This window comes from Macaca thibetana, chromosome 7 (genome assembly GCF_024542745.1).
Source record: "Macaca thibetana thibetana isolate TM-01 chromosome 7, ASM2454274v1, whole genome shotgun sequence".
Classification (NCBI taxonomy): domain Eukaryota; kingdom Metazoa; phylum Chordata; class Mammalia; order Primates; family Cercopithecidae; genus Macaca; species Macaca thibetana.
In genome coordinates this window covers 126,170,260-126,196,676 of record NC_065584.1, presented here as the reverse complement: position 1 = coordinate 126,196,676, position 26,417 = coordinate 126,170,260, and the positions used below count along the sequence as shown (strand labels likewise).

At 38.9% G+C, this 26,417-nt stretch overlaps 2 protein-coding genes across 20 annotated transcripts in view; both read right to left on the bottom strand.

Moving 5' to 3' along the window:
* Positions 1 to 26,417, bottom strand: part of MGA (MAX dimerization protein MGA) — a 173,524-nt gene that overhangs the window by 37,353 nt on the left and 109,754 nt on the right. For all 19 annotated transcript variants that reach the window (XM_050799316.1, XM_050799326.1, XM_050799313.1 and 16 more), the window contains 6 exons: positions 22,239 to 22,370; positions 21,890 to 21,994; positions 18,412 to 19,079; positions 16,331 to 16,679; positions 7,508 to 7,734; positions 5,573 to 5,758 (listed from right to left, as the gene is read on the bottom strand). In XM_050799316.1, coding sequence (XP_050655273.1) covers positions 5,573 to 5,758; positions 7,508 to 7,734; positions 16,331 to 16,679; positions 18,412 to 19,079; positions 21,890 to 21,994; positions 22,239 to 22,370 — 1,667 coding nt within the window. The remainder of the gene's footprint in view (positions 1 to 5,572; positions 5,759 to 7,507; positions 7,735 to 16,330; positions 16,680 to 18,411; positions 19,080 to 21,889; positions 21,995 to 22,238; positions 22,371 to 26,417) is intronic.
* Positions 4,600 to 5,067, bottom strand: LOC126959891 (40S ribosomal protein S15a-like). The gene has a single exon (XM_050799661.1). It carries the CDS (start codon positions 5,029 to 5,031, stop codon positions 4,678 to 4,680), a length of 354 nt encoding a protein of 117 aa, XP_050655618.1. The 5' UTR covers positions 5,032 to 5,067; the 3' UTR covers positions 4,600 to 4,677.

Here is a 26,417-nt window from a genome sequence, read left to right as displayed (position 1 = left end):
GGTGGGCAGATCACTTGAGCCTAGGAGTTCAAAACCAGCCTGGCCAACATGGCAAAACCCCATCTATACAAAAAATACAAAAGCTTAGCCACAAATGGTGGCACACACCTATAGTCCCAGTTAGTTGGGAGGCTGAGACAGAAGGATCACTTGAGCCAGGGAGGTGAAGGTTGCAGTGAGCCGAGACTGCGCCACTGCACTTCAGCCTGGGTGACACAGTGAGGCCCTATCTCAAAAAAAAAAAAAAAAAGTGAGAAAGAAAGAAAATTTGCCAATGTGGAAAGATGCACACCCTAATAATTACAGATAAACAAATAAAACCAGAATTTTTAAAAATTACTCCAGGATCAGAAAGAATAATACTTTTTAATTTACCAAATCCTCTATTAACAGGCATTCTGCCTCCAATTTTTCATTAGTGAGGACAATAGTGCACTGAACAGTCATATATATGTGTATGTTTGAGTAAACACACATACACGCACATATCTTTGTGCCCTCATGCTATGTACACTTAAAATTTAGGGTCAAAAAGATATGTACATTTAAATTTTGTTTTTGTCATTATTAACAAATTGCTGTTTAAAAGAAAACTGCTGATTTATACCTTTAGTGGTTTTCTGGGTAGTCACCACTGATGTTGAGGTGGCAGTACAAGTGAAGGTGGAGCCCTAGCCATCAGCTGAACCATGGAAAGGGAGAGGTATAGCCTAACTACAAGGGTAACTGGAATTAGAACTTATTCTTTAAATTATCTGTGAATGTGTGCCTCAAGTTTCTCATACCAGCTTCCTCCATGGGTTGGAAAGATTGCCACCTAGACTCTTTTATCATTCCACTTTCACTAATCAGGAGAGACTGCCCTCTTTCCTTAGTTCCAATTTTTTTAAGTGAAAGCAAATTAAGAAAGTAGAGGAATAGGCTGGACGTGGTGGCTCACGCCTGTAATCCTAGCACTTTGGGAGGCCAAGGTAGGCGGATCACCCGAGGTCAGGAGTTCAAGACCAGCTTGGTCAACATGGTAAAATCCTGTCTCTACTAAAATATAAAAATTAGCCGGGCATGGTGGCGTCCGCCTGTAATGCTAGCTACTCGGGAGGCTGAGACGGGAGAATCGCTTGAACCCCAGAGACAGTGGTTGCACTCTAGCCTGGGCAGCTGAGCGAGACTCCATCTTTAAAAAAAAAAAAAAAAAAGGAGAAGAATAAAAAAATGTTACTCCATAGACAGAGCAGCCCTTAGTTCCAATTTTTAAAATCCTAGGAAAGGAGTCTGAATGGTTCATCTTGGATCAGACACCATCCTTTGACCCAGAACACTGTTGCCAAGGAGGCAAGAGCTGTAGGATAATGGCAGTTTCCATTTAATCTATGTAGTTAACGTATTAATAGCAGATTTTGTTCTGGGCAGATAATAATGAAAGCTAGTGTTTACAGGGTATTTAAAATGTACCAGGCACATGCTGACCTAAGCATTTTACATATATGTAGAATGTCTCCCTAGACAGGCCACAGAGGATAAACAGCAAATTTAAATGAAGGACTAAAATACCTCCCACCTCACAATGAGTAAGTATTCACTTGGTTATCTAAAAATTTATCAGCTCTTGCATTAGCAGAGGTATAACCATCTAGATAGCATTATGTGGCTCAAGTAAACGACAGACTGAGTCTTTCAGGTGCCACAGGGTATAATAAGGATAACAGGCCAGGCACAGTGGTTCACGCCTGTAATCCCAGCACTTTGGGAGGCCAAGGTAGGCGGATCACGAGGTCAGGAGATAGAGACCATCCTGGCTAACACGGTGAAACCCTGTCTCTACTAAAAATACAAAAACTTAGCCGGGCGTGGGGGCGGGCGCCTGTAGTCCCAGCTACTCAGGAGGCTGAGGCAGGAGAATGGTGTGAACCGGGAGGCGGAGCTTGCAGTGAGCTGAGGCTGGGCTACAGCACTCCAGCCTGGGGGACACAGCAAGACTCTGCCTCAAAAACAGGATAACAAAATGGATTTTGGGGGCTTTTTCTTTAAAAAAAACAAAAAACAAAAAAAACGACACCTTTGGTGTCAAGTATACTTAGTCTTAAATCCTGGCTCCACTGCTTGCTAGCAATATAACTTAGGCCTTTATTGCCACATGTGTGCAATGGGGATAATACCACCAACCTCATATGGTTAAATAAGGTAGTACATGTAACTGCACAGCACACTGGCACACTACCTGACACATGGTGAACAGTAGCAGGATCAAATGGGAGAATGTATAATTGCCCAGTTGCAGTTACACAAAAAACTCTCATTGGTGTTATTACTTCTCAAATGTCCTGCTTCCCCACATGTTAAAGAGATGCCTAATTCCATTTCTTAAAATTGAAAAAATTATCTTATTAACCAAGTTTCAGTTAGTACTGGGATCAAATGTCATAGTGTATAATTAGGATTATTTGCTATGAATAACTTTACTTTGAAAAACTAACTTCTTGTGTCTTTATTCATAAAAGTTTGTCCTTCTTAAAAATTAATTCATGGGTATTTTAAACTGGAGACTAGGGAGTCCCTAAAAGTCCCTAAAAGCCAGATCTACCTCCTGAAAGCTGGGAAAACAGAAGTATTTTTATCCAAAATGATGTAACAAAGTAAAACTAGTATATTAACTACTTTAAAAACATGATGCTTTTTCTGTCTTTCCTTCTACCTCATTGAGTTTAAAGAGTTTTTATTAAAATGTTTAAAATAATTGAGAGAAATTATTTTAAAATATACTAAAAAGGTAATTAAAAATTTCTCTGCATACATACATAGATGTTTATTCTACTAGCTTAACTACATAATTTTTTAATATAGGTAACAAAGTTTTTATTTATCATGAGATCTGAAATTAGAACTTATAATTAAAGTGGTCATTAATAATGTGTTAATAATTTTAAATACTGTTTATAGGTTCTAAATTACATATAATTTACATTTTTAAATTACTGTCATCCTTATTTTGTTTTAAAATACAGGAGTTTTTAAGAAGAACTGGCATTAATGTTGCCCTTAAGAATGTCTTTCATCCTTAATTTTCCACGGAATGAAAAATGCAGGAGAGAAAATTGGCTGGATGTCCTTTGTATTTTGCTTTCCACTTAACGATAACATTATTCTCTTTATCTCTGCAAAATAATCACAAATACATGACTTATAACATAGTTTCTTCTTTTTACAGCCTCAGCGTTTACTTGCCTGGTAACAGCATTGGAATATTATTTAATGCTCAAATTGCTGCAACTATTGGCTTCTTAGGACACTAAACGAGGAGGGATTTACTTTGAATATTATCATTTGCAGCAAAGACTTACTACACAAGATTATGCAAAGTATATAATGGACTAAAAGAGGAAGTGTTTCTGAATGGGAAGACACATTTTGCCTTTATTGTGTGCATGTATGTCTTTATTATATCCAAAAAAGCTGTCATTCAAACCTGATTGATTTGAGATAGAAGGGCATGTTTTCCTTTCCTCTTGATAATTCATAGAAATTGAACCAATTTTCTTGTGTTTGCTTGAACGACTGCATAAATCATACAGGATTTTGTTGGTACAGGCTGCATATTTGAAAACTATTCCCTATTATTGAGTTAACTTTCTTGATAACCAGTGCATAATTACATTTTTCTTTTTTTTCTTTTGAGATGAAGTTTTGCTCTTGTTGCCCAGGCTGGAGCGCAATGTGGCCTCAGCTCAGTGCAACCTCGGTCTCCTGTGTTCAAGTGATTCTACTGCCTCAGCCTCCCAAATAGCTGGGATTACAGGCGTCCACCACCACGCCCAGCTAATTTTTTGCATTTTTTCTAGGGATGGGGTTTCACCATGTTGGCCAGGCTAGTCTCGATCAGCCCACCTCAGCCTCCCAAAGTACTGGGGGCAAATGTGGCCGGGTGCAGTGGCTCACGCCTATAATCCCAGCACTTTGGGAGGCTGAGACGGGTGGATCATCTGAGGTCAGGAGTTCAAGACCAGCCTGGACAACATAGTGGAACCCTGTCTTTACTAAAAATACAAAAAAATAGCTGGATGTGGTGGCAGGCACCTGTATTTCCAGCTACCCGGGAGGCTGAGGGAGGAGAATCGCTTGTACCTGGGAGGCAGAGGTTGCACTGAGCCGAGACCGTACCATTGCACACCAGCCTGGGCAACAAGAGCAAAACTCCATCTCAGGCCAGGCACGGTGGCTCACGCCTGTAATCCCCGCACTTTGGGAGGCCAAGGCGGGCGGATCATGAGTTCAGGAGATCGAGACCAGCCTGGCTAACATGGTGAAACCCCGTCTCTACTAAAAAATACAAAAAATTAGCCGGGTATGGTGGCGGGCGCCTGTAGTCCCAGCTACTCGGGAGGCTGACGCAGGAGAATGGCATGAACCCGGGAGGCGGAGCTTGCAGTGAGCCGAGATCACGCCACTGCACTCCAGCCTGGGCGACAGAGTGAGACTCCGTCTTAAAAAAAAAAAAAAATTAACTCCATCTCAAAATAAATAAATAAATAAAAGATTATTATAACAAAAACAAAAAAGAAAAGAAAAAGAATTTTTTATATATATATATATATATTTTTTTTCCCATGAGACATTTTATTTGTAAATGTATGTATTACATTCCTAGAAAAAGAATCCCAGGATTTTCCCTCCTGTGTGTTTTCATCTTGCTTCTTCATGGTCCATGATGCCAGCTGAGGTTGTCAGTACAATGAAACCAAACTGGCGGGATGGAAGCAGGTTATTCTGCCATTTTTCTAGATCTTTGAGTTGCACATCAAATCTGGGGCTGATCACTCCACACCTGTTTAGCCTGCCTGTAAGGTTCACAACAATTTTCCCAGCTCTGTGATCATCAATGATTTCAAATTCGCCAATGTAACCATGCTTCATCATCACAGTGAGAAACCGGACGATGACTTTGGAGCACAGCCTAATAAGCACCTGGCGTTTGTCTCTCTTTTCGGCATTGTTGATGCTCTTGAGAGCATCAGCCAGGACATTCATGCGCACCATTTTAGCGGCGCGGAAAGATGGCGGAAAGGGCAATATATATATATTTTTAAACAGAGTCTCACTCTGTCACCCAAGCTGGAGTAAAGTGGCATGATAGCAGCTCACTGCAACCTCCAACCTCCGCCTCCCAAGTTCAAGCAATTCTCGTTCCTCAGCGCCCCAAGTAGCTGGGTTTACAGGCATACGACACCAGGCCCAGCTAATTTTTTTTTGTATTTTTAGTAAAGACAGGGTTTCACCATATTGGTCAGGCTAGTCTTGAAATCCTGGGCTCAACTGATCCTCCTACCTCAGCGTCCCAAAGTGCTGGGATTAGAGGCATGACCCATGGCGCCCAACCAAGAAAGAATAATACTTGTAATAACCCTAAGGGACATATCATACAATAGGTACACAGAGAAATAAACTGATAAACATGTCACATATAACTTCTCTACCCTGTAGGATAATTAGTAGATTAATTATTCTGATAGTAATGCAAATCTTAACACCAAAACGGGGAATTAGAAATTGAAAAGAAATTATGCAACAATAAACTCACCTTTGCATTACTATGGTTCTCAGGGCTAGAATGACATAAACTCTGCTGCTGAAATGATGGAGATGGGGAGGAGGAAGAAGACGGTTGTCTCTGGTCCTCTTTTTTTCGCTCATATACTCGAACTCGAGCACAAGTCATCATACTTTCAAAGTACAAGTAGACGGGATCTTTGTCCTCTTCCCGAATCTGTAAATTTCATACAACAAAACATTCCATACAATGGGAAAAACTCCCCAAGACCCCAAAACAAAACGAATGTTTTTTTTCTATTACAATAGTTGAAATTTTTTAATGCCAACTTTAAAATCAAATAGCACAAGTACAGTTCATAAGCCCTAATCTTAGGATAGTCAGAAAGGATCCAGTTCTCTATCAGGAAATTTCAGATCATACCAGAACAGTGCATTTCAAATTACCTATGATGAAGGATACATTCCTAATTACCAGTCCATCATAGACTGACACTTTAGTAAATACAATAAATTACTAGAAAAACTAAAAACATATAAAATGCAAGGTTTTTTAAATATTAGATTCAGTCTAATCAACTTGCTGTAGAAATTTCTAAATATTTCCTCTTCTTTTCTATACAGTTGACCCCTGAACAACACCGGTTTGAACTATGTGGGTCCACTCACATATGGATTTTCTTACACCTCTGTCACCAAGACAGTAAAATCAACCCTTCCTCTTCCTCCTCAGACTACTCTATGTGAAGACAGTGAGTATGAAGACCTTTATGATGATCCACTAATGAACAATAACAACACTTTCTTTCCCTTATTATTTTCTTAGTAACATTTTCTTTTCCACAGCTCACTTTATTGTAAGAATATAGTATATACTATATATAACATACAAATATGTGTTGACTGTTTACGTTATTGGTAAGGCTTCCAGTCAACAGTACACTATTGTTCAGTTTTAGGGGAGCTGAAAGTTACATGCAGAATTTTGACTGCGTGGAGATCAGCGGCCCTAACTCTTGTCTTTTTCAGGTTTTGTTGTTGTTTTTGAGATGGAGTCTTGCTCTGTCATCCAGGCTGGAATGCAGTAGTGCAATCTCAGCTCACCACAACCTCCGCCTCCCAGGTTCAAGCGATTCTCCTGCCTCAGCCTCCCGAGTAGCTGGGATTATAGGCATGAGCCACCACACAGGGCTAATTTTTCGTATTTTTAGTAGAGACGGGGTTTCACCATGTTGGCCAGGCTGGTCTCAAAACTCCCGACCTCAGGTGATCTACGCGCCTCAGCCTCCCAAAGTGCTGGGATTACAAGTGTGAGCCACCGCGCCCAGCCTACCCTTGCCTATTCCATCACAGGCCAGAAACAAACAGTGTTATAATAGCTCTGCTACAGAGAACATATTCAGTAGCATCGTAGTATAGGATTTTTCTTCAATCTAATGGACTAGTAGGATATATGGATTTGATAATAAGACTTGCTTAAGCCATTAACACAATGAATAACTTCCTACTTTTACCTACCAGTCTTCACAGTCATATTATATCAACTGTTACTTTAAATCTTAAACTTTACTGATATTATTGTGCATTTTTAAATTTGCTTTTAAAAGCTTTTTCCTCATGTTTTTCTACTAATAATATATACTGCTTATCTTGACTATTAATATTCTACAATACAGGAGCAGTATCTTTTAAAACTTTTTCCAAGTCATGTAAAAAAGCCCATCTTTCTATGATCTTCTTGAAGAGAAGATGGCTGTTTTTTAAAATTACTACTACTCATTTCTACTTTTAAGACATTTTTAAAATGCCAGCACTAAACTGATTAAACCAGAAAGGAAGATGTCTTATAAACGTATTACTGAAAGCAAAATGATTCACAAAATATCAACCAAAAATTTAGTTGAAACACATCATCTTTACATGTGACTTTGGTAACTCATAATAAAAGATTAAATTCCAAACTTACCACGGGATTGGGTCTGGGAATGTATGACCGTGCAGATTTAATTCCAGTGAGCAGTTTGCCCTTCACAGTAGGAGATAAAACTTCTGGCTGAGGCAATAACAATGGTTTCATAGGCTCAATGACAGAAGGTGTGGGGATATAAATTGGTTCTGGATCTACTTCACCTTCTACTTTTACCCATAATGGGTAATGTCGAACAGGCTGTTCAGGCTCTGTTTCACATATAGCTTAACAAAAAAGAAGGGTAAGATTTTAGGTGCTTTTCGCAACAAACGATCAATACTGAGGCACTGACAAAACAAAATATGCTTCTTCACAAAAGGCAGTAACTCATTAAAACAATCAAGTAGATACCCCCCTCAAAAAAAGGGCATTTAAGTTGCATTCATATACTTTTAATTTATTCATCTATAAATATTTGTTGAACACCAGCCATCAACCAGATACTGTTTTAGGCACTAGAATGAACACAGCTATGAATAAAACAAAGTTCTTGCCCTCAGAGTTTAAAATCAAGTAGGAGAAGACAAACCCATAAATATATAGTATCAAGTAATGGTAAGCCATGTAGAAAAACAGAGCAAGGTAATTAAGGAATGAAGAATTAAAAGGGGGATGCTATTATATTTAGCAGAGTCAGAGAAGATCTTACTGAAAAAAAATTTTTTTTTTTTTTTTTTGAGACAGTCTTGTTCTGTCACCCAGGGTGGAGTGCAGTGGTGCGATCTTGGCTCACAGCAACCTCTGCCTCCCAGGTTCAGGAGATTCTCATGCCTCAGCCACCTGAGTAGCTGGGATTACAGGCATACACCACCACACCTGGCTAATTTTTATATTTTAGTAGAGATGGGGTTTTGTCATGTTGGCCAGGCTGGTCTCAAACTCCTGGCCTTAAGTGATCTGCCCATCTTGGCCTCCCAAAGTGCCAAATTACAGTTGTGAGCCACCGATATTCATTTATGCATTCAAATATTTGAATTTCTACTACGTATCAGACTTTGCAGATACAACAATGAATAAAACTGACAAAAATCCTTGCCCTCAGGTAGCTTTTGGGGGAAGTAAGATGAGACAGGCAATGTGACGAATAAGGAAAATGTGTTGGAATATGGTTAGGTACTTAAGAGAAAAAAAAGGAAAGGAAATAGGTAGCATGCATAGTAAGTATGTACAAGTATGTCTTTTGAGGTTTGCCCTCCCAGTGAAAGTGGTATTAAGAGGTTCTACCACACATTTAGTAAAAACTTTCTTATTCAGTGTAGTTAATTATTTTATACACATATTAATTATAAGACAAAAACAAAAGCACCTTTAGGGCAAGCAAGACGTCTTGGACTTCTATCAATAATCTTTTAAGGATTTTCTAAGCCTTCATAAACTAAGCATTATACTAAGCAAAGGTCCCTTTTCATCTTTTCCTTTTGAAATAATAGCTACAAAATACACAGTACAGTACTTCAAAAAAAAAAAAAAAAAAACCTCTTAAGATGCCAAGAATGATTATTCATATTTCTCTTAATCTCTCACAGGCAAAGACAATTTTAAAATTTCAACTGTGAATATGTAGGAAATGGTTAATCTGTCACCAGAATGGGAAAAAACGAGAAATGGAGCTTCTAATAAACAGGGGAGTTCATAAAAGGAGCTAGCTGAGAGGGGTAGAGTTCAGTTCTGTTTACAAGATGTCTTAAATTGGAAGGACAACAACATACTAAAAATAGGGTAGGGAGCCAGGTGCAGTACTCACACCTATAATCCCAACACAGAAGCCAAGGTCGGAGGATCTCTTGAGGCCAGGAGTCCAAAACCAGACTGGGCAACATAGCAAGACCCTGTCTCTACAGAATATAAAAAGCTTTAGCTGGGCATGGTGGCATGCACCTGTAGTCCTAGCTACTCCAGAGGCTAAGATGGAAGGATCGCTTGAGCCAGGGAGATCAATGATACAGTACAGTTAGCTATGATCAAGACACAGCACTCCAGCCTGGGTGACAGAGCAAGACCCTCTCTCTCAAAAATATATGTAAATAAATAAAATAGTATGGGAATTAAAAATCAGGACTATCATTGGCAGAGACTAGTAGAATTGAAGCCATGAAAACAGACTCCTCACAAAGGCAAGAAGAAGTTACTGATCCCTCACACTCACTGGCCCACTGTTCACTTGATTCCTTTTTACAGCCTGGGATTCAAGATACAGCACCTCTTCATTCCCCCTTATAATGACACTAGAGATTCCCCTACTCTTTCCCTGAAACTCAGGAAAAAAACAGAACAACACTCAGCAGGAAAAGGCGGAATTAAGGGAAGAACCTCAGTAGCACATATTCATTGACAGGAGCCAAGAATGGAAAACAGTTTTAACAAAGAAATGGTCTCCTCATTTCTATTGAAATGCCTCTTAATATATATTACCTTCCCCAAGTCCCCTAGCTTTATCACTCTGTCTTCTGGCTTCTCAGTAAGCCTTTTGTTGATGACACTTAAAACATTACAGGAATTTAGTTACTTGTGGGACTTAAAATTACAATAAATATGTATCTTTTCACCACACACTCATTTTATCAAATTGACAATAACCTCTTAGAGAGATGGATTTGTTTTAATTGCCTTATTCCATGTCCTCACTCTTAGCAGTGTCCATAGTAGTTGCACCATAAATGAATAGCATTACACTTAGAAGACCTACAAGAACTGCCATGCTAATACAGTACACTAACACACCATGCTCCTCTTCCTCTGATTTCTGTAGGCATTTTGAGTATCTTTATAATGAAATATAACATTTATTTAAAAAGTACATAAACAATATACAGCTCAATACATATTAATAACTATACATCCACATAAACACAATACAAGAAATAGAACAGTGCTATCAATTCCAGAACCCTTTCTCAATCAGTCCCTCCCCTTCCTATAAAAAAAGGATTCACTTAATGATAGCTAGTTATTTTTTTAAATAAAAAATGTTGAACTGTTATCAATTTAAATATATTAATTCATTAATATAAATTATCTCATTTAATGTTATATGTAAAATTACACAAATATTCATATCTAAATCAAATTTCTATCTCTAATCCCTAATATGTATTTTATACATATGGACATATTTACTAATTACAACATATAATGTCACCAGAATTTAGAACATTAATTTTTTTTTTTTTTGAGACAGGGTCTCACTCTGTCATCCAGACTGCAGTGCAGTGGCATGATTTCAGTTCACTGCAACCTCTGCCTCCCAGGCTCAAGTGATCCTCCCACCTCAGCCGGGAGCAGCTCGGACTACAGGTGCATGCCACCATACCAGGCTAATTTTTTGTATTCTTGGTAGATACCGGGTTTCACCATGTTGCCCAGGCTGGTCATGAACTCCTGAGCTCAGATGATTCACCAGTCTTGGCCTCCCGAAGTGCTGGGATTGCAGGCATGAGCCACCATGCATGGCCAGGTACATTCTTTATCAAAGTTGTTTGAATTATTCTAAGTCCTTTGTTTTTCATAAAAATTTTAGAAACTTGCCAATTTCTATCCCCCAGAAGCCTATTAAGATTTCGATTGGAATAGCATCAGCAGATCTACAGGCCAATTTGTGAAAAGTATCTTACCAAGAGTGTCTTCTGATAAATGCAAACAATATATTTTTCCATTTATTTAGGCCTCTTAAAATCACTCTCAGCAATGTCTTGTAGTTTTTAGTATATAGGTTTTAGGCATCTTTTATCAAAGTTATCCTTAAGTGTCTCTTCTCTTTGGATGCTATTTTAAATGGTTTTTTTTAATCTCAATTTATCTCAATTTCCAATTGTTCACTGTTTATATGTATAAACATGGTGTATACTGATAATGTATGCTGCAACCTCATTAAAATGACTTACAGTTCTAGTAGCTTATTTTGTAGATTCCCTAGGATTTTCCTATCCACGAATAAAGCCAATTTTTACTTCCTCCTTTCCAATCTGGACACCTCTCTCTTTATCATGCCTTACTGCACCAGCTAGGACCTCCTGTGTATAAAGTTAAACAGAAGTGGTAAAAGTGGGCATTCTTCTTCATTCCCAGTCTTTGGGAAAGAACAATAAGTATTTTATCATTAATATGTCAATTGTAATATTTTTCAAAGATTCTTTTATCCAGTTGAGAAAATTCCTTTCTATTCCTAGAGTGCTGAGAATTTTTACCAGAAACGAATTTTGTCAATCTTTCAAAAATATCTCTTAATCAGGTGGAGTTTGAACACACCAGAAATTTGTCATTGCCACCTCAACCAAAATTAGCACCAGCAATGTAAAAATCCCAAAACATCTCATTGATGCTCACTTCAAGAAGCAGCTACAGAAGCCCAGACACCAGGAAGGTGAGATCTCTGACACAGAAAAAGAGAACTACAAGACTACAGAGCAGTGCAAGATTGATGAGAAAGTTGTGGACTCACAAATTGTACAAAAAATCAAAGCTATTCCTCAGCTCCAGGGCTACCTGTAATCTGTGTTTGCCCTGACAAATGGAATTTATCCTCACAAACTGGTGTTTTAAATTTCTTAAGAACCTAATTAGATAATACTACATATATCTATACTACATATATACACTATATATATGTATATATAGTGTGAGATTGATCTTGAGATTATATAGTTTTATTTTTAATCCATTGTAATGGCAAAGTATAATGATTAATTTTTCGAATGTTAAACAAATCCTACACTTCTAGGATACACCCCACTTAGCCATGATGCAGTATCCTTTAAATATATTGTTGGATCTGAGTTGCTAAACTTTTATTTAGAAATTTTACATCTATGTTCATAAGGGTTATCAGTCTACAGTTTTCTTATAAAGTCTTTTTATGGATTGAATATCAGGGTAATGCTAGTCTCACAAGATGATACCATTTTATGGAAGACTGTATCATATGGGATTTAGTCTTTAATGTTTTGTAGAATTCAACAGTGAAGCAACTCAGACCAGAATTATTATTGCAGTGTTTTCCACTACAAGTTCAATTCTTTAATAAGTATAAGGCTAAACAGTCATCTATTTCTTCTTGAGTGAGTTTTATACCTTGTGTCTTTTAAAGAGTTTCTCCATTTCATTTGAGTTGTCCAATTTACTGGCATAAAGTTGTTCACAATATTGCCATATCATCCTTTCAATGTCTGAAGTCACCTTTCATTCCTAATATTGGTAATTAGTATATTCTCTTTATTTCTCAGTCTGGCTACAAGTACCAATTTTATTGATTTTTTTCTTTATATAGTTAATTTATAGGTATATAAAGTGGGCTAAGAAAACAGAAATGTCAGGTTTTATTCTTTCCCTTGGTACTACCCACAATAGCTAGGCACAGTACCTCTGCACAGCCAGCAGTATTTTTTGACAAACCAAAGGATAAGCAGGTGATAAAAGTAAAGGCCAAATGGGTCTACAACAAGGAGGCAGAATTAAAATTTCAGAAATTATAATCTTACAAGGCAGAAAAAGCATGAGAACTTGGCAGTACCCTACAACTCACTTAGTATCTTTATGACGACCTTGGAGAACAAGTCACTAAGCACTCAATTAGCTCATTTGTAAAACGGAGAATGAAGCCTCCTTATCATATAAGGTTGCAGGTTTAAATGATAGAACCCTCACAGAGTGTCATGCATAAGAGGGTCCAATAATGTTACCCTTTTTTTTTTTCAGCAATGGATTGAACCATTACAAAAAAAATTTTAAGTCTGTTACAATGACCAAAAAAAGTATTAAATGTCAAGATTTTATGCATTGAGAATACTGATTTTATTTATATATTAACCACATAACAAAAACACACAAAAAATTAAAACTGTGCTAAAGAATATAAAAATAAACAACAAGTCTTCCATCATAACCAGTGTTGCAGTGACCACAAGTGACTACTTTTAACCATTTATGTTTTAGTCATTACACTCAATCATTCTAAATAAAATGCTTATACCTCAATTTCACAACTTACTTTTTTTCCCCTCAGTTTCCACCTATCTTTTTGAAAAACATACTAAAGGATTTCAACTTTTCCAGCTTTTTTATTTTTTTCTTTGTCCATTTTTGGTATCGGCAACATGTTTACCCGTAAGAACTCTTCCCTATTTCTACTCCTTTTACATATCAGTTGTTAACAAAAATATCATCCCTCCTTTTTCATCCTTCCCTAACAGCACAAGAAAACTGATGGCTCCTAGATAGGGAATAGCAAGCTTTGCTTTTTATAATGAACTGTAACAGTAAGAAAACCAAAAAATACTTTGATAATTGGCTATCGGTGTTTAATTATAGTCAAGGATAGGACAAAGGATGAAGACAATAATCAAAAAGCAGTAAAGCCTAACAGGTAAGCAGTATTCCTGCTTATGTGGGCTTCTGTATCTTATTTTTGTTGCTTTGAAATGGAAATGCGTTGTCATAAGCATAAGAAGGGAGTAAACTCAGTAAGGAGATATGGATAGAACTAAACTAATAAATCTACACTATGCCGCATTTTAAACCTTTGAATTCTTATTTACACAAAGATCATTTAGGTATATAAATACACTATATCTCACTTAAATGCTAAAATAGAAATAAGAATAGCCTGGCACTGGTCACAAAACAGGAGAGGCCAGAAAGAAATCCAGGCATTAATATATTTTAATTTATTTTATTACAGGTGACATTTTAATTCAGTAGGAAAAGTATATTTCTCAATAGGTGATGGTACAACTGGCTAGGCATTTGGGGGAAATGTGATTCCCTACTACAAATCTCACATAAAATAAATTCAGATATATTAACAACTTATTTTTTTAGTCCAAAAAAGTACTAGAAGAAATATAATTAAATATTTTTATAATCTCCAGGTAGAGAAAGACTTTCTACGCAAGACTTCAAAGACAGAAACCAAGCACTTTGGGAGGCCGATGTGGGCGGATCATAAAGTCAGGAGTTCAAGACCAGCCTGGCCAATATAGTGAAACCCCATCTCTACAAAAAATACAAAAATTAGTAAGGTGTGGTGGTGCACGCCTGTAGTCCCAGCCACTTGGGAGGCTGAGGCAGAAGAATTGCTTGAAACCGGGAGAGCGGAGGCTGCAGTGAGCCGAGATCACGCCACTGCACTCCAGAGAGACTCTGTCTCAAAAAAAAAAAAAAAAAAAAAAAAAAAAAAAAAAAAAAGACAGGAACCATAAAAAGACTGCCAAGTTTAACTATCACTGTTTTTTCACTGGCGGTGGTGGGCAGTGGGGAAGGGAAACTTGAACAAAATGAAAATGTAAATTACAAAATTACAACCTAGAAAAAAAAAGCTTCTGCAAACTAAAGGAAAAAAACATACTCCAAAAAAAGTTAGCAAAGAATTCAAAAAGGCAATTTATAGAAAAAAAGTTTATGATAAATGGTCAATAAACCTATCACAGAAGAAATACAAATCTAAAACAATACCAATTTCTGCCTATCCATATGACAGTTTTAAAAGTTTTAAAATATTCAGTGTTAGAATAGAAAACTAACTGGGTACAGTGGCTCATGCCTATAATCCTAGCACTTTGGGAAGCTGAGGCAGGAAGACTGCTCAGGAGTTCATAGACCAGCCTAGGCAACATGGTGAAACCCCGTCTCTACTAAAATACAAAAAAATTAGCTGGGCACCTATAATTGCAGCTACTCAGGAGGCTGGCGCAGGAGAATCACTTGAATCCAGGAGGCGGAGGATGCAGTGACCTGAGATCATGCCACTGCACTCCAGCCTGGGCAACAGAGCTAGACTCCGTCTCAAAAAAAAAAAGAGAACAGAAAACTGGCACCAGCCAGTATCCGACTACTGGCATACGTCTAAAGTTGGTACAACTCTAATGACATCTACAAATGTTTAACATGTACGCACTGTCACAACAATTCCACTTTTAATAGCCTATCCTGAACATGGATGTTCATCACCATACAGTTTATAATAAAGAAAACCCAAAAAGGCTAACTATCCAACCAAAGGGATTATAACAACATGAAGCCATTAAAACTAACATTATAAATTAGATCTACAATTGTTGACGTGGAAAGCAGAACATGACCTTATGATGGAACATACACTGAAATATTAATCATCATCTCTGAAATGAGTACAGAGCAACAGGAAATATAAATATAAATTGCCAAAAAAGGAGTATTAATCCCCTGATAAACTAAGAAACCTGTTTCAATTATATGGTAAAATCATTTCAATACATTTGAACAAAATACAAAGATGTAACAGAAACGAAAAAAAACAATAATGAAATAATATATAACTTGGGTCTACATCTACATCATATTTTATCCTCTCCCACCAAAAATATCCCCAATTTTCAACACAGTACATGATGTTCAGCTTTACCACACCCCTACTTTGTCCCCAAATCTTCAACCATGACCAGAGGGTCTTTTTGTAAACTTCTCCTTTTAGAAAACATGATGTATTATATGGATCATCTGTAGTCTTTCCAAGGAACATACGCGTGTCTGTGTGTGCGCGCACATGCACACAATCCAGAAAATGGAAGAAACTCAAAGGTCAAAGGGCATTTTAGAAAACCAAGTAACAGTATGATTTCAATTTAGCACAAAAAAGCAATTTTCAGAGAACAATTCAAACTAAAAAAGGTGTGTGTGTGTGTGTGTGCATCTAGACAGCCAGTCAGAAAGAGCATGTAAGGATAATAAGAAGTCTCAAAACTCTTATTGAATAATTGATCGGGATTAAGGTAGATTGTATTATTCTAAAATAACCATACTTTTCCAAAAACTGATACAGCAGAGTTTTAACTCTCAATGAATACTCACTGTATTCTAGCTTCTTTCTCTTCTTTTTCTCTTTCAACTGTTCCTCCTCCTCCCTGATTCCTTCTTCTTCTTCCCTTGCCTCCTCTCCCAAAGTATCATAAAATACTGGATCTCGAGGATGAGCAGCCTTCCTCTGAAAATGCTTAGTTTTGGATCCTCCTTTAACAAGTACAACTTTTCTTTTCAAACAAGTACAACCAAACATGCAATCTGGTCGGCGGCAGTGAGCAGGTTGGCGCTTCTCCAAAGCTAGACTGGAACATACACAACCCAGTCGACAGAAGTCATTGTTGCAGGGAGGGGCTCGTTTCCTTATAATTGTGTGGATAGGTTTAGTTTTGAGGGATGCCTAAAGTCAAAGTAGAAAATTGTAATTCCACTAAACCATCCCCCCACACCCCCAACAATTTATGGTCATATACTGGACTACATTAGTCTCTGACTTTAAGTACTAACAGCACAGGATTAATGCAGATTCAAAGGACAGAACATGAATATAACCAGGGCTCTAAACAATCTGCCATTCTAATGTTTAGTACAGACAATTATCAGCAAAACGATCAAGGATGGATTTATTTTCAATATAAATTATACATAATGTTCTAAGGCAAAGATTAACAAAGGGTGAGACCCATGGGCCAAATCCAGCCTGTGTCATAAAGTTTCACCGGAACGCAGCCAGGCTAATTCATACACATACCGTCTGAAGAACTACAACAGCAGAGTTCGGTAACTGCTAGAGAGTGTATGGTCTGCAAAGCCTTAAATATTTACTATTTGGCCCTTTACCAGAAAAAGTTTGCTGGTCCCTATTCTAAGGTAATTAATAAAAAAAGAATAGGACAATACACAAATAGAAGTCTTTATGAAGGATTAATAACGAATAAAACAATCTGCATTTAGTTCCAACATCTGATGATCTTTAGTTCCAGAATTCAGTCATAGAATTACAAAATGGAAAGTAAAAAAATTAATGGAAAGGCCAGGCACAGTAGCTCACACTTGTAATCCTAGCACTTTGGGAGACCGAGGAAGGGCGGATAGCTTGAGCCCAGGAGTTTGAGACCAGCCTGGATAACGTGGCAAAACCCGATTTGTATTTTTAATATAATAAAAAAATTAGCCAGGCATGGTAGTGCGCATCTATATGCCCCAGCTACTCAGGAGGCTGAGGTGGGAGGATCGCAGTAACCTGTGATCATGCCACTGAACTCCAGCCTGGGTACACATGCATCAGAGGCTGCTAAGATAGGTATATCATCAATAGATCAAAAATTCCTTCCTGCATCCCTTGCCATAAAATTCTTAAAATATAAAAATAAAAATAAATAAGTGAAAAAGTGTTAATACAAAATTTCACAAAAGATAAAGGTTTTTCTCCATAGGTTCTTAATTTTTAATTTCCTGGGATTTAGTATCTTTTAAAAGCGTAATTTTCAGGCCAGGCGTGGTGACTCATGCCTGTAATCCCAACACTTTGGGAGGCGGGACAGGTGGATCACCTAAGGTCAGGAGCTCCAGACCAGTCTAGCTAACATGGCAAAAACCCGTCTCTACTAAAAACACAAAAATTAGCCAGGTGCAGTGGCATGTGTCTATAGTACCAGCTACTCGGGAGGCTGAGGCAGGAGAATTATCTGAACCCAGGAGGCAGAGGTTGCAGTGAGCTGAGATCCTGCCACTGCACTCCAGCCGGGGCAGTAGAGCAAGACTCCATCTCAAAAAAAAAAAAAAAAAAGGCACGATCTTCAAAGTTGTTTTAACAAGATCAGCAAATGTACTTGCCCGTATGTTGGAAAATGAAATTAAGAAATTTTCAGAATGGTCAGCCTTTAGACAGCAGAGAGGTTATTCAAAAGTACAATTGTACTGTCTCCCTCTGCTGGCAGGAGGAATCTACACCTGAGTGTCTAGTTGGTAAAGAACAAACAGGGAAGACGTAGCCTTAGTTCCCATGAAGGTTCTAAATGCTAAAAACTAGCTGATCATCCTGCCAAAAACTACCGTTCCCATTTCCCCTCACTAACCTCACTCTTTCTAGCCAAGCACTAATATACCTCCAGAAAACAGCAGCTACTTACTTGAGCTGTAAGTAGAGTTGTTAAGGATACATCTGCTCGCTCTTCTGTGATATACGTCCTCGGTTTTCCTTCCCAAAGTGCACAGTCTTCCAGGTCCATTAGCTTCACCTGAGATTTAGACAAGCCTGGAGGACGACTTCCCTGTTGCTGCTGCTGCTGCTGCTGCTGCTGCTGTGCCTGCCGCAAACTAATCTGCTTTGGAAACACATTTTCATCTAAAGTTGGCACAACAAAGTTATTCGCCTGATTTTCTGAGATGATGCCTGAAGAATTCTTGGTAACCTTATCTCCCAGAATCATATGAGAGTATTTCTGCTTTGGTGAAACAGGGTATGGTAAAATGGACTTGTAAGATGATTTAGTTCGGCCACTGAAAGTTGCCTGTCTGTTTTGAGACTTTGCCTTTCGAGAGGCAGGGGGTACAGAATGAGGTTTCAAAGAGTAAGAGGTAGAAGGGGAAATAGTAGATTGCTTCTTTAGTACACTATCAAGTGTTCGTACATAGCTGGTACTCTTAGTGGGAAGCTGGTACACCACAGGAGATGTGGGAGCATTAGAAGAGAAACCCATGCTTGTTTCCATCAGCTTGCCTTCATTTTCCAAGTATTCATCTAGCTTATCACTACAGAAAGCAGAACGATTTTTCAGTGAACTTTCTGAATTTCCACCTAGAAATAAGAAAACACAAAATGCTTAAAGAAATCTAGGGCAGATTTATGAATCTCTACAAAAACACTAAAAAGGCCAAGAATATTGAGCTACAAAATACTGAATCTTCTAAACTATCCCTTAGCGGGCACAGTGACTCACACCTATAATCCCAGCACTTTGGCAGGAAGAAGCAAAAGGATCACTAGAGGCCAAGAGTTCAAGACTAGCCTAAGCAACATAGCGAGGACCCTGTCTCTAAAAAATTTTTTAAAATTTTTTTAAATAAAAACATTAATAAATAAACCATCCCTCCTCAGAAAGAAAAGATAAATAAAACCAAGTGAAGAGAATGAGTCTCAGATACTACTGACATTAAAATCTATTCTCTAGTCTTGGGCACTAAAAACATTAAAATCCTTGCTGGGCACGGTGGCTCACGCCTGTAATCCCAGCACTTTGGGAGGCCAAGGCAGGCGGATCACGAGGTCAGGAGATGGAGACCATCCTGGCTAACATGGTGAAACCCCGTCTCACTAAAAATACAAAAAAATTAGCCAGGCATGGTGGCTGGCGCCTGTAGTGACAGCTACTCAGGAGGCTGAGGCAGAAAAATGATGTGAACCCAGGAGGCGGAGTTTGCAGTGAGCCGAGATTGCACCACTGCACTCCAGGCTGGGCAACAGAGCAAGACTCTGTCTCAAACAAACAAACAAAAAATTAAAATCCATTCTCTACAATTATGTCTTACCCTAAAATTACCACATTATATTATTTATTGAGGCACTACTTTTTACAAAGTGCCAACAATGTATTTAACCTAAGAATCATCAATCTTTGACAATCTTTGACCTGATTAAAGAGACCAAAGATAAGTAAAAACATAACAGGGAGTCTGTGTGCCGTGGCTTACTCCTGCAATCCCAGTACTTTGGGAGGCCGAGGCAGGCAGTCCACCTGAGGTCGGGAGTTCGAGACCAGCCTGACCAACATGGAGAAAACCCGTTATCTACTAAAATACAAAATTAGCTGAGCGTGGTGGCACATGCCTGTAATCCCAGATACTCGGGAGGCTAAGGCAGGAGAATCACTTGAACCCGGGAGGCGGAGGTTGTGGTGAACCGAGATCACACTATTGCACTCCAACCTGGGCACAAAAGTGAAACTCCATCTCTTAAAAAAAAAAAAAAAAAAAAAAAAAAAAAAAAAAACAAAAAAACAAAAAAAAACGGGGGGGAAAAAAAAAAATCAAAGCAGGCCTCAACAGAATGCCAAAAGATTATTTGTAATAGTGAGGTTGGGCACAGGGGCTCATGCCTATAATCCCGGCACTTAGTGAGGCCAAGGCGGGTGGATTTCTTGAGCTCAGGAGTTTAAGACCAGGCTGAGCAACATGGCAAACCCCAGCTCTACAAAAACTTAGCCAGGCATGGGGGCACACACCTGTGGTCACAGCTATTCTGGAGGCTGAGCAGGGAGAATCACCTGAGCCCAGGAGGTCAAGGCTGCAGTGAGCTGAGACTGGACCACCGCACTCCAACCTGGGCGATGGATCAAGACCCCATCCTTAAAAAGCGAGGGAGAGAGACTGGAATGCCTGTAGTGTGATACAAAACATTAGAGAAGAAGGAAGACCACAAAAAGAGGGCTATAAAATTTAGTTGGGTTTTTGTTTGTTTGTTTGAGACAGGGTCTTGTTCTATCACCCAGGCTGGAGTGCAGTGGTGTGATCGCGGCTCAGTTCAGTCTCAACCTCCCCGGGCTCAAGTGATCCTCCCACCTCAGCCCTGCGAGTAGTTGGGACTACAGGAATGTGCCACCACATCTGGCTGTTTCTGCATTTTTTGTAGAGAGGGGTTTTCACCATGTTGCCCAGGCTGGTCTCAAATTCCTGAGCTCAAGCAATGCGATAGCTTCAGCCTCCCAAAGTGCTGGGAGATTACAGGCATGAGCCACCATGCCCACCCATAAAATTTAGTTTTTAAGAAACAAAAAAATTAAGTACAGAGACACGAATTACATTGTTATAAACACAGTGAAAAGATTCAAAGATAAGAAAAAGTATTTTGAAAAACTGGCATATTTATCTGGTTAAACTGCAAACGAATGCAGTGGACAAGGAAAAGCACTAAGAATGGGGACCAAGAGGGATATAGTCAAAATGCTTGGATTAGAAGTTTAGTCTGAAGTATAAGACTATAGGAAATCACTATACAACTGTGAAGTATACAGTTCTAAACCAATGCTTGAGAATGTTTTTTGTAACTGCAGAAACAGAAATACCAGAAATGCTGTTTAAAAGGCTGCAGCAATTATTTAAGCCTGACTGAATCTCAGGGCTGTGACTACAGGAAAATGGGGAGCAGACAGAAAACAGCAAGACAAGTATTTTCAGTTCATTTTAAACCATGGAAGGCTGGGAGGAGCAGCTCACGCCTGTAATCCCAGCACTTTGGGAGGCCGAGGCAGATGGATCACCTGAGGTCAGGAGTTCCAGACCAGCCCGGCCAACATGGTAAAGCCCTGTATCTACTAAAAATACAAAAAATTGGCCAGGCGTGGTGGCACATGCCTGTAGTCCCAGCTGCTTGGGAGGCTGAGGCAAGAGAATCTCTTGAACCTGGGAGGTGGAGGTTGCAGTGAGCCAAGATCACACCATTGCACTCCAGCCTGGGCAACAAGAGTAAAACTCAGTCTTAAAAAAAAAAAAAAAAAAAAAAAAAAAACCATGGCGAGAAGGAATGAAGAAAAACAACCAAGACTTACTTTTAACAAAAGGTTTTTGGCTACATGTTTCAGAACATTTACAAAATTTTTAAAAACTAATTACCTTCATTCCTAGATGCAGAAGCACTATGAAATTTTCCCCTCCATCCCTTGATCTTAGTGAAATCATTGGTTTTCCCTGTCCTAGAAACAAAGGGAAATCCCGCATCTATAAAAGAAAAAGTCAAACAGATGACCAAAATTCTAGCAGGCCAATATTATGGACCTAATTAATTAATAAAACTTTAATTTGGTAAGTGTATAAATCACTTACCGAAACTATAACAACAGACAAAAGACCTATCTTAGACTAATGTTAAATGTCACCAATAAAGGTAGCTTTTTACTTACATTACAAATAATGTAAACTTCAAGAAAAATAGTGTATGACTTTACCAATGTTACATACTCACCAGGAGAGGCAGGGTTGGTTCCCGAAAGGTTCCAAAAAGGAAAACTAGTAGCTGGAGCCAAAGGTAACTGTACTCCCAAGTATTTAAGATCAATGCTCATTGTTGGATCCACTGAATTCAATTTTAAGCCCACTACAAGAAAAAAGGAAATCTTATTTCCATAGATCAATCACAAATCATATTATCTCCCTTCTTTTTTTTAACTTGTGCCTGAGAGATGGTGCCTGAGAGATGGTGGGGGGTAAGGTCGAGAGAGAAAGGAGATAGTAAAGAACAAAAACAATGAAACAAACTGTAGCAGATTCACTTTAAGGTGGCCCCATGATCCATGTCATCTGGTATCACACATTTGTATAATCCCCCTCACTCTGCTGAGTGTGGTAGGCAGGGCCTTAATTTGTTTCTAATCAATAAAATGTGGTAAGGGAGATGGGCCATGCATGATAATGTGCATGTGATAACACAAGTTATCCATCTTGCTGGAGCTGCAATGAAATAAATTTTGCCAATGAGCTGAGGGAAACTGGAAGCAGATCCCTCTCCAACCAAGTCTCTGAGAAACCAGGCCTGGCCAATATTTTGACTGTAGCCTTGTAAGAACCTAAGCAGAGAACCCAACCAAGCTATGCCCAGACTGCTGACACACAGAAACTGTGATACAGTAAATACATGGTTTTAAGTTGCTAAGTTTGTGATAATCTATTAAGCAAGGTAACTAATTAAAAAATGGCAAAATTCAGATCGTTTGTGCTTTAACTCTTTGTGGTCCAGAGATTGTCTAAGGCCTCTATTATGAACTTACCATAGACTAAGCTGCTGGCCTGATTATGGCTACTGGTTCTCTAGTTCTTATTAATGACATTTATGGTTAATCAAGCCTAAAAACATTATGACTTCCTTATTTATAGGTTAAAAGGCAATATTTTGGGAAGGTATTCAACTTAAATTTTAATAAACTGAAGGCAAAAGAAATTCAAAGTGAAGCGTTAATTATCGGCCAGGCCTGGTGGCTCACACTTGTAATCCCAGCGCTTTGGGAGGCCAAGGCAGACGGATCACTTGAGGTCAGGAGTTTGAGACCAGCCTGGCCAACATGGTGAAATCGCACCTCTACTAAAAGTACAAAAACCGGCCAGGTGTGGTGGTGTGTGCCTGTAGCTACTCAGGAGGCTGAGGCAAGAGAATCACTTGAACCTGGGAGGTTCAAGTGAACCGAGATCATGCCACTGTACTCCAGCCTGGGAGACAGAGTAAGACTCTATTTTTAAAAAAAAAAAAAAAAGCTGAGTGTTAAGTATCACAGTAAAGCCATTAAAAGTCACAGGTATAAGTTTCCATTAAAAAGCTCACATAGTGCTGTTTCTCTAACAGTTAAAGACATTAGGTGGGTTATGAACCCCATGTACCCTATACATAAAATCTATCTGAACAAAAGATGGCAAGCCAGGCACTGTGGCGTGCACCTGTAGTCCCAACTACTTGGAAAGCTGAGGTGAGAAGACCACATCTCTCAAAAAAAAAAAAAAAAAAAGACAGCTATTTTGTTTTAGTTTGCAATTCCAATTCTCTAACATATCTTTATTGTATTACTTTTTTTTTTTTTTCTTTTTGAGACGGAGTCTCGCTCTGTTGCCCAGACTGGAGTGCAATGGTGCCATCTTGGCTCACTGCAACCTCCGCCTCCCAGGTTCAAGCGATTCTCCTGCCTCAGCCTCCTGAGTAGCTGGGATTATAGGCGTACGCTACCGGGCCCAGCTAATTTTTGTATTTTTAGTAGAGATGGGGTTTCACCACATTGGTCAGGCTGGTCTCGAACTCCTGACCTCATGATCTGCACGCCTCAGCCTCCCAAAGTTTGGGATTACAGGTGTGAGCCCCCGCATCCTGCCTGTTATTACATATTTATTGTATTTAATCACACAGTATGATTAAAACATCAATCAAATAAAACAACATTCTTTCCCCATGTTCCAAATCAACTATGGGAAATACAGGATAATGAGTCAAAACAATGGTTTTTAATCTTGTCTTTACTACATTTTCTCAACAGTAAAATGAACACCAATCCACCACACTCAGTCATATGCTTTGAGAATCTACTGTACTTTCTCTGTAAAGCAGATGGTCTCAGAAAGATAAAACACATTTTTCAGGCCTGGTGTGTCCGCTCACATCTGTAATCCCTGTACTTTGGGAGGCCAAAGCAGAAGGACTGCTTGAGCCCAGAAGTTCAAGACTAGTCTGGGCAACAGGGTGAGACCCCATTTCTACAAAACAATTTAAAAATTAGCTGGGTGTAATGGCACGTGCCTGTGATCCCAGCTACTCAGAAGACTGAGGTGGGAGGACTGCTTGAACCCAGGAGGTTGAGAGTACTAAGAGCCATGATCATGCCACTGCACTCCAACCTAGGCAAAAAAGCAAAATCCTGTGTTGAAACAAACAAACAAAAAGACCTCAAGAAGCTTTAGTGTTGTTTTCCCAATTGATTTTTAGTAGTTAGCATAGGGTAAATAAGTCCCTAAGAGAGGTAAACAAAAAGAAATCTGAGGCCGGGAATGGTGGCTTACACCTGTAATCCCAGCACTTTGGGAGGTTGAGGTGGGTGGATCACCTGAGGTCATGTAAGAAAATCCTTCCCCAAGTAAGACACCTGAGACCTAGACTCAGTTGATTTCATATGAAATGGGCATAAAAACTTTAGCTTGCAGAAAATAATATAGCTGAATAATTCATAGAAAGCATACTGTGAAAACCTTACTATCTTTTTATATTTTTATTCAACCAGAGCCTACTTAGAACCTAAAATCCTGTCTACATATGTCAGTTTAAACTACACTTCTAAACAGTTTTCCTTCATTTCACCATATCAGAAGCTACTTCTTAAAAATTTGTTATAATGTCATTACAAAAAAGACTCATAGAGATAAAGCTGAAAAGAGATAACTTTTAGATTCAAGCAAAGGCAGATTCACCTACGATTAAGATATGGCCAAAAATGCCTACTGCTACCTAAACCCACTGAAATACAAAAGTACACTCAAGATGTTTATAGTTCTATAAACACCTATATAAGCAGTAAACATAGAATAGAAAAGCATATAAGGAAAACTCCATCTAATCACTAATTTATTTTTATTTTTGTTTTTTTTTTGAGACGGAGTCTCGCGCTGTTGTCCAGGCTGGAGTGCAGTAGCGCGATCTCGGATCACTGCAAACTCCACCTCCCGGGTTCACGCCAGTCTCCTGCCTCAGTTTCCCCAGCAGCTGGGACTACAGGCACATGCCACCATGCTCGGCTAATTTTTTTTATTTTTCATAGAGATAGGGTTTCACTGTGTTAGCCAAGATGGTCTCGATCTCCTGACCTTGTGATCCGCCCACCTCTGCCTCCCAAGGTGCTGGGATTACAGTTGTGAGCCACCGCGCCTGGCCACTAAACACTAATTTAATACAACATTCAGAATTTTTTTTTTTTTTTACTGCAGGCACCATGGCTCACACTTGTAATTCCAGCTACTTGGGAGGATGGGCTGAAGCCAGGAGTTTGAGACAAGACTGGGCAAAACTGGGAGACACTATCTCTAAAAAAAAAAAAAAAAAAAATTTTTAAGGAAAAATAAAGCATTTTTATTAAATAACTAAAAAAGGAAGAGGGAGTTATTGAAATATTGTTATTACTCATAAATGAAATTAACATTAAAATCGGCCAGACATATGGCTCATGCCTATAATCCCAGCACTTCAGGAGGCCAAGGTGGGCAAATCTCCTGAGCTCAAAAGTTCGAGACCAGCCTGGGCAACATGGCAAAACCCCATCTCTACAGAAAAATAAATACAAAAAAAAATTAGCCAGGTGTGGTGGCATGTGCTTGTAGTCCCGGCTACTTGGAAGGCTGACATGGGATCACTGGGGCTCAGGAGGTCGAGGCTGCAGTGAGCCATGTTCACGCCACTGCACTACAGCCTAGGTTGGGTGACAAAGTGAGACCCTGTCTCAAAAACAAAAAACAAACATCGAAACAAAACATTAAAACTGACAAGAGTCCATACTGATGAGTGAATTTCTTTTTTTTTTTTTTTTTTTTCCGAGACAGAGTCTCTCGCTCTGTTGCCCAGGCTGGAGTACAGTGGCAGAATCTCTACTCACTGCAACCTCTGTCTCCCAGTTTCAAGCAA